This window comes from Salmo trutta, chromosome 12, assembly GCF_901001165.1.
Source record: "Salmo trutta chromosome 12, fSalTru1.1, whole genome shotgun sequence".
NCBI lineage: Eukaryota > Metazoa > Chordata > Actinopteri > Salmoniformes > Salmonidae > Salmo > Salmo trutta.
In genome coordinates, this window is record NC_042968.1 from 80,963,278 (window position 1) to 80,979,206 (window position 15,929).

The 15,929-nt window shown below is 44.1% G+C and overlaps 1 protein-coding gene across 1 annotated transcript; it reads right to left on the reverse strand.

Annotated features, from left to right (window-relative positions):
• Window positions 1-1,918: 1,918 nt before the first annotated feature.
• On the reverse strand, window positions 1,919-12,251 carry LOC115204366 (carbonyl reductase [NADPH] 1-like). Its single transcript, XM_029769875.1, has 4 exons — window positions 11,829-12,251; window positions 4,669-4,849; window positions 4,172-4,295; window positions 1,919-2,409 (listed from the first exon to the last, which is right to left on the reverse strand). Exons 1-4 carry the CDS (start codon window positions 12,112-12,114, stop codon window positions 2,170-2,172), a joined length of 831 nt encoding a protein of 276 aa, XP_029625735.1. The 5' UTR covers window positions 12,115-12,251; the 3' UTR covers window positions 1,919-2,169.
• Between the last annotated feature and the right edge of the window lie 3,678 nt (window positions 12,252-15,929).

Consider the following 15,929-nt stretch of genomic DNA (forward strand, 5'->3'; position numbering starts at 1 on the left):
ATTTTTATGAAGAAGGCTTCAGGGTGCCCAAGAAAGTCCAGCAAGCGCCAGGACCGTCTCCTAAAGTTGATTCAGCTGCGGGATCGGGGCACCACCAGTACAGAGCTTGCTCAGGAATGGCAGCAAGCAGGTGTGAGTGCATCTGCACGCACAGTGAGGCGAAGACTTTTGGAGGATGGCCTGGTGTCAAGAAGGGCAGCAAAGAAGCCACTTCTCTCCAGGAAAAACATCAGGGACAGACTGATATTCTGCAAAAGGTACAGGGATCGTCATTTTCTCTGATGAATCCCCTTTCCGATTGTTTGGGGCATCTGGAAAAAAGCTTGTTCAGAGAAGACAAGGTGAGCGCTACCATCAGTCCTGTGTCATGCCAACAGTAAAGAATCCTGAGACCATTCATGTGTGGGGTTGCTTCTCAGCCAAGGGAGTGGGCTCACTCCCAATTTTGCCTAAGAACACAGCCATGAATAAAGAATGGTACCAACACATCCTCCGAGAGCAACTTCTCCCAACCATCCAGGAACAGTTGGTGACGAACAATGTCTTTTCCAGCATGATGGAGCACCTTTCCATAAGGCAAAAGTGATAACTAAGTGGCTCGGGGAACAAAACATCGATATTTTGGGAATAGCCAGGAAACTCCCCAGACCTTAATCCCATTGAGAACTTGTGGTCAATCCTCAAGAGGCAGGTGGACAAACAAAAACCCACAAATTCTGACAAACTCCAAGCATTGATTATGCAAGAATGGGCTGCCATTAGTCAGGATGTGGCCCAGAAGTTAATTGACAGCATGCCAGGGCGGATTGCAGAGGTCTTGAAAAAGAAGGGTTAACACTGAATATAGTGACTCTTTGCATCAACTTCATGTAATTGTCAATAAAAGCCTTTGACACTAATGAAAAGCTTGTAATTATACTTCAGTATTCCATAGTAACATCTGACAAAAATATCTAAAGACACTGAAGCAGTAAACTTTGTGAAAATTAATATTTGTGTCATTCTCAAAACTTTTGGCCACGACTGTACAGTAGAATACTGTATATCCCATAGATAGGCAGTTCCCATTCAAGTCAGGACTGGCAGCCATTGCTACTGAACCCATGAATTTAACATTCAAAGTGCCAGGGTTAGAGGTTCTGAAGTCCTTCTATGGATTATATCAATGGCTACAACGTAACAAGCTGTTCTATATTTGGCACGCATGCTGCCCAAATTGCATCCTTCCCGACTGCAAGTGGTTGTGATGAAACTTAATCCACAGCAATTTTTTATAAGCTATTGATCCTCCAGCAAAATGATGCTCTCTGGTGTAGTATTTAAAAATATTTTATTTATGTCTGTTCGGACAGGAGTAATTTAATGTAGGGGGAAATTATTTTTTAATAGCCTAATTTTGGCTATATTATTTAAATTTATCACGGGGTGCTACAGCACCCCTACTTCCTGCGGCTATGGACACAGAGGTGGGGGTGTTTGTTTAATTTGGAATATGTTTTTATTTTAATATTTACCACTGTAGCAGTGCACATTGCATTTAATACCAATAGGATAATGGTTAAATTAGCATTATTATGTTTGTTTTTGTTGCATTTAGGGGGGCTCATGCCTTAATTCACACTCTGAATATGTCACCATCTCAACAGGCAGCTTGAATGAAATTGTTATGCTATGTCAGGTCAATGTGGTAGGGCTGGCTCTCACTCAAGGTTGAGTGCATGTGAGAGTCTTTGTGCTTGCAGACACCTGCGCCACACTTCTTTTCACATTTCCCTCTTCTCAGTGCAATAACAAATAAAACTGTTGGGGCCAAATAAAAATCAGGCCGCCAGTTGGGGAACTATGCCCTAGAGGCTCAATTCAATAAACAAAGTTACAACTTTGAACAAGAGTTTCCAGTAAATCACTGTCTCAGACATTATTATCAATCTATTTTATTTCTTTACATCATTGAACTTTTTGAAAGAATAACAGGCCTTCAATACAATGAAAGTACTCCAGAGCGTTATTTATGTAAATTAATCACATTAAATCATATAATGAAAAAAAGATATCTCCACAACCCTCTGTTGCAATGTGTTTTTTGTTATGTGAATTTGGCGGAACCTTTTTGTGCAATTTTCCTCAAGTCTCTGATTGAGATGAGGTAAACTTCATGCTGCCTCCACTCTACCATTCCTGAACGGTCTTGTCCCACACCAACTGTCCATGTGGCTCCTTCGCCCCTTCAGGAAGAAGTGCCAGATAGATAGGAGTCTGTGCTCCTTCCTCAGGGCTCTTGAGGGCCTTGGGGCCTGCCATGTCAGTGCGGACCCAGCCAGGGCAGCAGGCGTTGAGCAGGATTCCATCAGCTGCCCGGGTCTTAGTCAGAATATGAGCCTGAATCCTGGACAGCACAGTCACTCCAATCTAAACAGAGGTGAAAAAAACAGTATGATAAATCTGCCATTTGTGACCTGTTTCAAGAAGCTAGGTGTATGTCACAAGTCACTACTTCACAGGAGAGGCATTCGAGATAAAAAATAAATAAAATAAAATGTATTTTTTTTATGCCTTTTTGGAATATGTGAACTTTCATGTGCCTTAATAAGAAACGTGTATGCCATCTGTAAATTTGAATACAAATGTTAAATTATGAGCCTTGTTGGTTGAGCCACGGAAAAATACAGGAACCTTCCCGCTAGCCATGATTAGCTGAGATAATGGATGGGCTGGACATGCCGAGAGTTGAGTTCTGATTGGTCTGCCATGTAGCATGCTTCTGTCTATAACATGAGCTTCTCAGTACGTGTAGATAATCCTTGCTACCACTGCGTTTTTGAAAGATACAACGTTAGCCATGGAGACCTGCAAAAGTGTTGCTACTGCTCTCAATAACGTCACTGCCCAGGATTTAGCAGGAGCTATCGACAAAGATTAGTGGGATAAGTTGTGATGGACTACTTTTCTGCAAAAGGTCAGTGTGAACCGGAATGACTTGACACAACAACGGGCAAAACAAGCTGTAGCTAGCAACAAACCAAACGGAAAAGACACTGCCGTGAAGCGTTCATCCATGTATATGGTAAGAGTCTAGCTATATTTTCAGATATTAGATGTTTCTCATTTTGTCAAAGTCGTTTTCATTGCAAGTTAAAGCGTACTGTTGACTAACTAGCGAATGTTAACTTGCTTGCTAGCTAACTTTACGTGTATGATCTGTATAGTAATATTATTCGTATCACAGAAAGCCATTGTTAGTTATATTGCATTGTTAGTTATAGCGTAATGTTAGCTAGCTACCATTGAACCTAGTTGGTTAGCTTTAGCTACCTGCAGATTCATACTCCAGTATTTCATGCATAGTGGCTAGCTATGACAATCCATCTGTACTGCAGCTATGGGTTGGGATTATGGTTCATTGTTTAGCTAGCTAGCTAGCAAGCTACATGTCTAAACAAAAGACTCCACTTCATAAGAGAATGATTACATGACCCATCCAGTTAGCCAGGTGTGTCTGGGTGTAATTACGGCCGTCTATTGTATTTCATGAACATGTGTACATGTCTAACAATAGTGACCCATCCACTTAGCTAGATGTGGCTGGGGGGGGGGGTGGTTATAACATTTATTTCACATGACTCATCAATTTAGACAAGTGCATGGGTAAACATCATCTAACAATATTTATACAATACTTTATCTGGACACTTTCAAAGTCAGATTAGAATATAGGCCAAGATCAAGTGCATTTTTACCTGGAGTTTTTTCATATTGTAGGCTACTACTTTCACCACTTTTAGTCATGAAATCTTTGGTTGTTTACTACACTACCTAACTCACTCTGTTTAGCACATGGCCTCCCATGTGAATCCTTAAAGAGATGGGTGAGGCTAAGGCTTAAGTGGGTGTGAATGATGCTGAATAGGTGTAGACAAAGAAGAGCTCTCCAGTAGGTTAACCAACACATTCAAGGGCCATTTTCTCAAAAGTGAGGTTACAAGTCTATCAACTTTCGAAGCAGAATTACTTTACCAATTTTTCCTCAACTGCAGTGTATGACATACCATTTTGGAGCTCCGAGTCTCTACTTTTATCCAAAAACACAATTTCGCTACATAAGACCAAATTGAGGCGGTGGGTCGCATTTGCCCTTTCCCCTTAATAGTTGTGTGGACAGACAGAACCCTACCTTTGTTGTGCCATAGGCTGTGTTTGGCCACCCCTGGGCCTGATGGTTTCCCTGCTGAGCAGCAATAACAAACTGCCCCATCAGCAAGCACAGCTCCTCCTCAGAGAGCTCAGTATCACGGAACCTTCAAGACACCACAGAAAAAAGACCTTGTAATACAGTAGTTTATGACTGCATGTAATGATCACTAATGGTTTCATTTCTAAATATTGTCTATGATCTGTAGTAGCATTTGTGTGTACTAGAATTGCAATTGACATCATACACTTTGATTTGATTTTCAAATTTTGCTGTTGTGGCCTTAAGTACAATGGTCTTCATTTCTGCTAATGCGACAGCAGCTATGAAAGGGATGAAAAGGGCTTTCCTTCAAGAAGGTCAGGTCTGCGGCTGGAGGGATGTATAATGATATCAGTGTATATTTCTCCCTCAGTAGATTACAATTCAGAATTAAGTTAAGGATGAATGAGGTTTTAGATACAGAATGAAGATCATACTTGGCTTGTAGTTGAGGGCTGCATGTATCAAGAGCCTTCTTGCTAACAAAGCTGGAGACATTCACCACTCTGGCATTTGGTCTGAGGAGGGGTAGGAGAGCATGGCACACCCACAGGGTGCCCCAAAAGTTGGTGCGCATGGTCACCTCAGCCTGTTCCCCAAAAGGCTCAGTCGCATCATCTAGGGAAAAAATGTGATGATCAATTATTGCTTTGTACAAGAGAGGGGGAGAGAAACAGAGTGGGGGATGGGGGGGGGGCTGTGTCAATATAGCGTCACCCTCACCCATCATATTTTCAGAGCATCATTTTCAAATGCAATCACACTGATACATATGACTATCATTCATGTTACACATAAGTTGCAATCAACTAACCCTACTATTGTTGCTAGGCAGTTTAAACTGAACAGTTGGCTGGCTGATTGTTGCTAAACATGGCACACAACCTGGCCTCAGAGCATTTTGTATTATGCTGTACGTAAATCCGAGACACCCCATTTATAGTGAACAAAAATACACTGCTCAAAAAAATAAAGGGAACACTTAAACAACACATCCTAGATCTGAATGAAAGAAATAATCTTATTAAATACTTTTTTCTTTACATATTTGAATGTGCTGACAACAAAATCACACAAAAATAATCAATGTATGACCTCCCTACAACGCCGATCTCATCTCGGTACCTAATGGCAGTCAGGCTACCTCTGGCGAGCACATGGAGGGCTGTGCGGCCCCCCAAAGAAATGCCACCCCACACCGTTACTGACCCACCACCAAACCAGTCATGCTGGAGGATGTTGCAGGCAGCAGAACGTTCTCCACAGAGTCTCCAGACTCTGTCACGTCTGTCACTTGCTCAGTGTGAACCTGCTTTCATCTGTGAAGAGCACAGGGCGCCAGTGGCGAATTTGCCGATCTTGGTGTTCTCTGGCAAATGCCAAACGTCCTGCACGATGTTGGGCTGTAAGCACAACCCCCACCTGTGGATGTCGGGCCCTCATACCACCCTCATGGAGTCTGTTTCTGACCGTTTGAGCAGACACATGCACATTTGTGGCATGCTGGAGGTCATTTTGCAGGGCTCTGGCAGTGCTCCTCCTTGCACAAAGGCGGAGGTAGCGGTCCTGCTGCTGGGTTGTTGCCCTCCTACGGCCTCCTCCACGTCTCCTGATGTACTGGCCTGTCTCCTGGTAGCGCCTCCATGCTCTGGACACTACGCTGACAGACACAGCAAACCTTCTTGTCACAGCTCGCATTGATGTGCCATCCTGGATGAGCTGCACTACCTGAGCCACTTGTGTGGGTTGTAGACTCCGTCTCATGCTACCACTAGAGTGAAAGCACCGCCAGCATTCAAAAGTGACCAAAACATCAGCCAGGAAGCATAGGAACTGAGAAGTGGTCTGTGGTCTCCACCTGCAGAACCACTCCTTTATTGGGGGTGTCTTGCTTATTGCCTATAATTTCCACCTGTTGTCTATTCCATTTGCACAACAGCATGTGAAATGTATTGTCAATCAGTGTTGCTTCCTAAGTGGACAGTTTGATTTCACAGAAGTGTGATTGACTTGGAGTTACATTGTGTTGTTTAAGTGTTCACTTTATTTTTTTGAGCAGAATATAAACGCAACATGTAAAGCGTTGGTCCCATGTTTCATGAACTGTAACATACCGTGTGTATGTATTTTATGTCTTTTCCTTCGCATATCTTTTTGTATATTTTTTCTAGAAACTCAACTTCAAAACACTTTCCTGCAACCCACCTCACCAAATGTGGTGCCGGACCAATTTTCTCTCCATATCCTCGAATTTCTACCGCAAGCTCTGGACATTTACACCTGGATCTTGCAGCCAACTAGCTGCTATCCAAGTGACTATTGGCTAACGTCAATTCTGGAGCAAACACCAATTATCCCAGAGCTAGCCAGCTGAAGAGTTCCATCAGCTACTCCTGGGCTACAATCACCTATCCGGACCCGTTTTACTGCCGATGCGGAGCCCCACCTGCCTTCACAACTGGAATTCCGACGTTATCTGCCCGAGGGAGTTATTCAACTGGCCCCTCCATCGCGACGTAACCTGAACGCCCATCTGCTAACTGCGGCCCGCTAATCGTTAGCTGTCTTGAGCATATCGGTTGCTATCTGAACAGGTCTATCGAACAATCTTCTTGGGCCACTATAACTATAACTATTTTGACAATTGGATTGATCCCCTCTACCACACAGAACCCACTAATCTACCAGCGGAAACGCACGGGGTGGCTAAAAAACAGACCTCCATCTTCTGCTAGCTTGCTACCCATGGCTCGGCTAGCTGTCTGAATCGCCGTGACCCCGACCAACCTCACTACTCACTGGACCCTTATGATCACTCAGCTAAGCATGCCTCTCCTTAATGTCAATATGCCTTGTCCATTACTGTTCTGGTTCGTGTTTATTGGCTTATTTCACTGTAGAGCCTCTAGCCCTGCTCATTATACCTTATCCAACCCTTCAGTTCCACCACCCACACATGCGATGACATTACCTGGTTTCAATGATGTTTCTAGAGACAATATCTCTTTCATCATCACTCAATGCCTAGGTTTACCTCCACTGTATTCACATCCTACCATACCTTTGTCTGTACACTATACCTTGAATCTATTTTATTGCCCCCAGAAACCTGCTCCTTTTATTCTCTGTTCCGGACGTCCTAGACGTACAATTCTCATGGCTTTTAGCCGTACCCTTATCCTACTCCTCCTCTGTTCCTCTGGTGATGTAGAGGTGAATCCAGGCCCTGCAGTGCCTAGCTCCACTCCTATTCCCCAGGCACTCTCTTTTGATGACTTCTGTAATCGTAAAAACCTTGGTTTCATGCATGTTAACATTAGAAGCCTCCTCCCTAAGTTTGTTTTATTCACTGCTTTAGCACACTCTGCCAACCCGGATGTCTTAGCCGTGTCTGAATCCTGGCTTAGGAAGACCACCAATAACTCAGAAATCTCCATCCCTAACTACAACATTTTCAGACAAGATAGAACGGCCAAAGGGGGCGGTGTTGCAATCTACCGCAGAGATAGCCTGCAGAGTTCTGTCCTACTATCCAGGTCTACACCCAAACAATTTGAACTTCTACTTTTAAAAATCCACCTCTCTAAAAACAAGTCTCTCACTGTTGCCGCCTGTTATAGACCACCCTCTGCCCCCAGCTGTGCTCTGGATACCATATGTGAACTGATTGCCCCCCATCTATCTTCAGAGCTCGTGCTGCTAGGTGACCTAAACTGTGACATACTTAACACCCCGGCCATCCTACAATCTAAGCTTGATGCCCTCAATCTCACACAAATGATCAATGAACCTACCAGGTACAATCCCAATGCCGTAAACACGGGCACCCTCATAGATATCATCCTAACCAACCTGCCCTCTAAATACACCTCTGCTGTTTTCAACCAAGATCTCAGCGATCACTGCCTCATTGCCTGCATCCGTAATGGGTCAGCGGTCAAACGACCTCCACTCATCACTATCAAACACTCCCTGAAACACTTCAGCGAGCAGGCCTTTCTAATCGACCTGGCCCGGGTATCCTGGAAGGATATCGACCTCATCCCGTCGGTAGAGGATGCCTGGTTATTTTTTTTAAATGCCTTCCTCACCATCTAAAATAAGCCTGCCCCATTCGAGAAATTTAGAACCAGGAACAGATATAGCCCTTGGTTCTCTCCAGACCTGACTGCCCTTAACCAACACAAAAACATCATGTGGCGTTCTGCATTAGCATTGAACAGCCCCCGTGAAATGCAACTTTTTAGGGAAGTTAGAAACCAATATACACAGGCAGTTAGAAAAGCCAAGGCTAGCTTTTTCAAGCAGAAATTTACTTCCTGCAACACAAACTCAAAAAAGTTCTGGGACACTGTAAAGCCCATGGAGAATAAGAGCACCTCCTCCCGGCTGCCCACTGCACTGAGGATAGGAAACTCTGTCACCACTGATAAATCCACTATAATTGAGAATTTCAATAAGCATTTTTCTACGGCTGGCCATGCTTTCCACCTGGCCACCCCTACCCCGGTCAACAGCACTGCACCACCCACAGCAACTCGCCCAAGCCTTCCCCATTTCTCCTTCTCCCAAATCCAGTCAGCTGATGTTCTTAAAGAGCTGCAAAATCTGGACCCCCACAAATCAGCTGGGCTAGACAATCTGGACCCTTTCTTTCTAAAATTATCTGCCGAAATTGTTGCAACCCCTATTACTAGCCTGTTCAACCTCTCGTGTCATTTGAGATTCCCAAAGATTGGAAAGCAGCTGCGGTCATCCCCCTCTTCAAAGGGGGGGACACTCTTGACCATAAATGCTACAGACCTATATCTATCCAACCCTGCCTTTCTAAGGTCTTCGAAAGCCAAGTTAACAAACAGATCACCGGCCATTTCGAATCCCACCGTACCTTCTCCGTTATGCAATCTGGTTTCAGAGCTGGTCATGGGTGCACCTCAGCCACGCTCAAGGTCCTAAACGATATCTTAACCGCCATCAATAAGAAACAGTACTGTGCAGCCGTATTCATTGACCTGGCCAAGGCTTTCGACTCTGTCAATCACCACATCCTCATCGGCAGACTCAACAGCCTTGGTTTCTCAAATGATTGCCTCGACTGGTTCACCAACTACTTCTCCGACAGAGTTCTGTGTGTCAAATCTGAGGGCCTGTTGTCCGGGCCTCTGGCAGTCTCTATGGGGGTGCCACAGGGTTCAATTTTTGGGCCGACTCTCTTCTCTGTATATATCAATGATGTTGCTCTTGCTGCTGGTGATTCTCTGATCCACCTCTACGCAGACGACACCATTCTGTTTACTTCTGGCCCTTCTTTGGACACTGTGTTAACAACCCTCCAGACAAGCTTCAATGCCATACAACTCTCCTTCCGTGGCCTCCAACTGCTCTTAAATACAAGTAAAACTAAATGCATGCTCTTCAACCGATCGCTGCCTGCATCTGCCCGCCCATCCAGCATCACTACTCTGGACGGTTCTGACTTAGAATATGTGGATAACTACAAATACCTAGGTGTCTGGTTAAACTGTAAACTCTCCTTCCAGACTCGCATAAAACATCTCCAATCCAAAGTTAAATCTAGAATTGGCTTTCTATTTCGCAACAAAGCATCCTTCACTCATGCTGCCAAACATACCCTCGTTAAACTGACCATCTTACCGATCCTAGACTTTGGCGATGTCATTTACAAAATAGCCTCCAACACCCTACTCAACAAATTGGATGCAGTCTATCACGTTGCCATCCGTTTTGTCACCAAAGCCCCATATACTACCCACCACTGCGACCTGTACGCTCTCGTTGGCTGGCCCTCGCTTCATACTCATCGCCAAACCCACTGGCTCCAGGTCATCTACAAGACCATGCTAGGTAAAGTCCCACCTTATCTCTGCTCGCTGGTCACCATAGCTGCACCCACCCGTAGCACGCGTTCCAGCGGGTATATCTCCCTTGTCACCCCCAAAGCCAATTCCTCCTTTGGCCGCCTCTCCTTCCAGTTCTCGGCTGCCAATGACTGGAACGAACTACAAAAATCTCTGAAACTGGAAACACTTACCTCCCTCACTAGCTTTAAGCACCAGCTGTCAGAGCAGCTCACAGATCACTGCACCTGTACATAGCCCATCTATAAATAGCCCAGACAACTACCTCTTCCCCTAATGTATTTATTTTGCTCCTTTGCACCCCAGTATTTCTACTTTGCACACTCATCTACTGTCAAATGTACCACTCTAGTGTTTTAATTGCTATATTGTATTTACATCACCACCATGGCCTATTTATTGCCTTTACCTCCCTTATCTCACCTCATTTGCTCACATTGTATATAGACTTATTTTTCTACTGTATTATTGACTATGTTTGTTTTACTCCATGTGTAACTCTGTGTTGTTATATGTGTCGAACTGCTTTGCTTTATCTTGGCCAGGTCGCAGTTGTAAATGAGAACTTGTTCTCAACTTGCCTACCTGGTTAAATAAAGGTGAAATAAAAAATCCCAGAAATGTTCCATATCCACAAAAAGCTTATTTCTCAAAAATGTTGTGCACAAATGTGTTTACATCCTTGTTAGTGACTATTTATCCTTTGCCAAGATAGTCCGTCCACCTGACAGGTGTGGCATACCAAGAATCTGATTAAACAGCATGGTCACAGGTGCACCTTGTGCTGGCGACAATAAAAGGCCACTTTAAAATGTGCAGTTTTGTCACACAACACAATGCCACAGACGTCTCAAATTTTAAGGGAGTGTGCAATTGGCATGCTGACTGCAGGAATGTCCACCAGAGCTGTTGCCAGATAATTGTATATGAATTTCTCTACCATAAGCCAATGACATTTTAGAGAATTTGGCAGTATGTCCAACCAGTCTCACAACCCCAGACCACTTGTAACCACGCCAGCCCAGGGACTGTGGTGACGCCTCTTGCACTGAGATGCAGTGCCTTAGCTCCCGAGGGGCACAGCGGCCTATCTGTCTCATGTAACCATACCAAAAGTAACATATCATACTATGTTACGTCTAGCCTATGAGACCAAGCTGTGGCACAAGATCCGCCCACAAACCTCTCGCTATCTGGAGTGAGGGAGATCTTTTATACTTGCCCGGATTGAACCGGTCAAAAACCAGTCACGGCCTCGGGCGAAAGCAGGAAAGGAATAGCGCCCTTCTCAAATTAACAGCAATCTGTGCTGCTTGGTCATTGTGTCATCCAGAAACATCTCTTTTCCATAAAATAAAATGTTTGAATGTTCTAACTAGTTTTCATTTCGAAGGCAGATAAAGCGTTTATATCAAAATGAATCAATTTTAAATGTGAAAACACCGAATTCTACTAATTATGACATCTGTTTAAATTACATAACTTTTGTTATGAGCAGACTTCGCTGTTGGATAGAGCGGGGCAACTGGCTCACGTCTGGGAGGCAGCCTGGTTCCAAATAGAACGCAATCAAGTTTCACCCGCTGTACGCCTAAACGGGCGCCCGGGCAAGATTAATCAACCCCCCCAATGTAACAATCGGCTATCCTAGCAAAGCCGCCAAACAAAATTGCATAGCATGTTGCGCCAACATAGTAGAATAGGCTACCGTACGGAACTTTTAAAGGACATTCCCGCGTTGTTAATAAGCACATCCAATCCGCCATACGTCTTCTGCAGAAAGTTACTCAGTTGCTTGGCGCTGCCCTGGTCGCAGAGATCAAGGTGGTGGTAAGCAACTTCAAATCCTTCGGACTTTAGCATCTTCACTGCCTCATTTCCAAGTTTCTCATTTCGAGCAGTAAGAATAACATCCCCGGTAAATTTTGCCTTGCAAAGCTCCCTCACAATCGCAAATCCTGTGCCTTTATTGGCACCGGTAACTACTGCCACTTTTTTCGACATTTCATTCGCTCTCCAAAACTTTATTTTTGTAAAGTAAATAGTTAAAGTAGCCTAACTATTTAAATCATGTAATTAATCGCACTGTGGTTGTAGTGGGCTGACGTGTAGCCTACGCTGATCTGGGAGAAGATAATGTTTATTTAGAGGAAAGTCAACCTTATTGGCTACTTTTGCAAACAAAGGAACGTGCACAGTCACTCTGACAGATGAAGTTGTGTAGCCTAGTAGATCAAATGCCCACGTATGACACAATGGGAAAGAGAGAGCATATTATATTTATATACGACGGGAGAGGTTAGCCAATGTACGCACAGTTCAGACGCCGAATTTATGGCGAGTCAACTGAATAGAAATGAACGCCTCATGTCCACCCGATCGATACATCAACGTCTTTGCCTTGGAACTCATTTGTTGTCAATGGAGCAGTTAGCAACGCTACCTTAGGGGAACCGCACTAGGCTGCGGTGCGTCCTGTGTACCGCATGGCATTCCATATTTTCAGGCAGAGTTAAGAGCTTTGTTTGACATACTGATTGGTTTCATATATAGAGATGGATAGAGGACTCATCATTATATCTGTGCCATTATAGCATATGTGACAGCAATTCAATTTCAATTGAAGGGGCTTTATTGGCATGGGAAACATCTGTTTACATTGCCAAAGCAAGTGGAAATGGATAAACAAAGTGAACAGTGATTGCACAATGTGGTATTTCACCCAATGATATGTGAGTTTATCAAAATTTGATTTATTTTCAAATTCGTTGTGTGTCTGTGTATTCTGAGGGAAATATGTGTCTCTAATATGGTCATACATTTGGCAGGAGGTTAGGAAGTGCAGCTCAGTTTCCACCTCATTTTGTGGTCAGTGTGCACATAGCCTGTCTGCTCTTGAGAGCCAGGTCTACCTACGGTGACCTTTCTCAAAAGCAAGGCTGTGCTCACTGAGTCTGTACATAGTCAAAGCTTTCCTTAATTTTGGGTCAGTCACAGTGGTCAAGTATTCTGCCACTGTGTACTCTCTGTTTAGGGCCAAATGGCATTCTAGTTGGCTCACTTTTTTTGTCAATTCTTTCCAATGTGTCAAGTAATTATCATTGTGTTTTCTCATGATTTGGTTGGGTCTAATTGTGTTGCTGTCCTAGGGCTCTGTGGGGTCTGTTTGTGTTTATAAACAGAGCCCCAGGACCAGTTTGCTTAGGGGACTCTTCTCCAGGTTCATCTCTCTGTAGGGGATGGCTTTATTATGGAAGGTTTGGGACTCTCTTCCTTTTAGGTGGTTGTAGAATTTAATGGCTCTTTTCAGGATTTTGATAATTAGCGGGTATCTGCCTAATTCTGCTCTGCATGCATTATTCGGTGTTTTATGTTGTACGCGGAGGATAGTTTTGCAGAATTCTGTGTGCAGTGTCTCAATTTGGTGTTTGTCTCATTTTGTGAATTCTTGGTTGGTGAGCGGACCCCAGACCTCACAACCGTAATGGGCAATGGGTTCTATAACTGATTCAAGTATTTTTAGCCAGATCCTAATTGGTATGTCGAATTTTATGTTCCTTTGGATGGCATAGGGTGGCAGGTAGCCTAGTGGTTAGAGCGTTGGACTTGTAACCGAATGGTTGCAAGATCGAATCCCTGAGCTGACAAGGTAAAAATCTGTCATTCTGCCCTTGAACAAGGCAGTTAACCCACTGTTCATAGGCCATCATTGAAAATAAGCTCTTAACTGACATGCCTAGTTAAATAAAGGAAAACTAAATAAATAGAAGTCCCTTCTTGCCTTGTCTCTCAGATTGTTCACAGCTTTGTGGAAGTTACCTGTGGTGCTGATGTTTAGGCCGAGGTATGTATTGTTTTTTGTGTGCTCTAGGGCAACGGTGTCTAGATGGAATTTGTATTTGTGGTCCTGGCAACTGGACCTTTTTTGGAACACCATTATTTTTGTCTTACTGAGATTTACTGTCAGGGCCCAGGTCTTACAGAATCTGTGCAGATGATCTAGATGCTGCGGTAGGCCCTCCTTGGTTGGGGACATAAGCACCAGATCATTTTTAAACAATAGACATTTGACTTCAGATTCTAGTAAGGTGAGACCGGGTGCTGCACACTGTTCTAGTGCTCTCGCCAGTTCGTTGATATACAGTGCATTTGGAAAGTATTCAGACCCCTTCCCTTTTTCCACATTTTTACAGCCTTATTCTAAAATGGATTAAATAAATAAAACATCCTCATCAATCTACACACAATACCCCATAATGAGAGAGCAAAAACAGTTTTTTTTTACATTTTTGCAAATGCATTAAAAATAAAACACAGAAATACCTTATTTACATAAGTTTTCAGACCCTTTGCTATAAGACTCAAAATTGAGCTTAGGTGCATCTGGTTTCCATTGATCATCCTTGAGATGTTTCTACAACTTGATTGGAGTCCACCTGGGATAAATTCAAATGATTGCACATGATTTGGAAAGGCACACAAATGTCTATATAAGGTCTCACAGTTGACAATGCATGTCAGAGCAAAAACCAAGCCATCAGGTCGACGGAATTGTCCGTAGAGCTCCAACACAGGATTGTGTTGAAGGCACAGATCTGGGGAAGGGTGCCAAAATATTTCCTGCAGCATTGAAGGTCCCCAAGAACACAGTGGCCTCCATCATTCTTAAATGGAAGAAGTTTGGAACCACCAAGACTCTTCCTAGAGCTGGCTGACCGTCCAAACTGAGCAATCGGGGGAGAAGGGCCTTGGTCAGGAAGGTGACCAAGAACCTGATGGTCACTCTGACAGAGCTCCAGAGTTCCTCTGTGGAGATGGGCGAACCTTCCAGGACAACCATCTCTGCAGCACTCCACCAATCAGGCCTTTATGGTAGAGTGGCCAGACAGAAGCCACTCCTCAGTAAAAGGCACATGACAGCCTGCTTGGAGTTTGCCAAAAGGCACCTAAAGGACTCTCAGATCATGAGAAACAAGATCCTCTGGTCTGATGAAGCCAAGATTGAACTCTTTGGCCTGAATGCCAAGCGTCACGTCTGGAGGAAACCTGGCGCCATCCAAGCATGGTGGTGGCAGCATCATGTCTGGAAGAAACCAGGCACCATAGCTATGTTGTGGGGATGTTTTTCAGCGGCAGGGACTGGGAGACTAGTCAGGATCGAGGGAAAGATGAACAGAGCAAGTACAGAGAGATCCTTAATGAAAAAGCTCTCAAGACCTCAAACTGGGGGGAAGGTTCACCTTCCAACAGGACAACAACCCTAAGTGCACAGCCAAGACAACGCAGGAGTGGCTTTGGGACAAGTCTCTGAATGTCCTTGAGTGGCCCAGACAGAACCCAGACTTGAACCCGATCGAACATCTCTGGAGAGACCTGAAAATAGCTGTGCAGCGACGCTCCCCATCCAACCTGACAGAACTTGAGAGGATCTGCAGAGAAGAATGGAAGAAACTCTCCAAATACAGGTGTGCCAAGCTTGTAGCATCATACCCAAGAAGATTCTACTTTCCAAATGCACTGTATATGGTGAAGAGGGTGGGGCTTAAACTGCATCCCTGTCTCACCCCACGGTCCTGTGGAAAGAAATGTGTGTGTATTTTGCAAATTTGAACCTCACACTTGTTGTTTGAGCGCATGGATTTTATAATGTCGTATGTTTTTTTCCCCAAAACCACTTTCCATTCATTTGTATAGCAGACCCTCATGCCAAATTCAGTCAAAAGCTTTTTTGAAGTCAACAAAGCATGAGAAGACTTTGCCTTTATTTTGGTATGTTTGTTTGTCAATTAGGGTGTGCAGGGTGAATACGTGGTCTATCG

What these genes read in the sequence shown, in the direction of transcription:
- LOC115204366 (XM_029769875.1), bottom strand. Translation starts at nt 12,114, where the DNA reads ATGTCGAAAAAAGTGGCAGTAGTTACCGGTGCCAATAAAGGCACAGGA. An exon ending in CGCGGGAATGTCCTTTAAAA is followed by an intron (nt 4,850 to 11,828) that starts GTTCCGTACGGT and finishes TTTTTTCCCTAG; the next exon opens with ATGATGCGACTGAGCCTTTT. An exon ending in CAGCCTATGGCACAACAAAG is followed by an intron (nt 2,410 to 4,171) that starts GTAGGGTTCTGT and finishes ACCTCTGTTTAG; the next exon opens with ATTGGAGTGACTGTGCTGTC.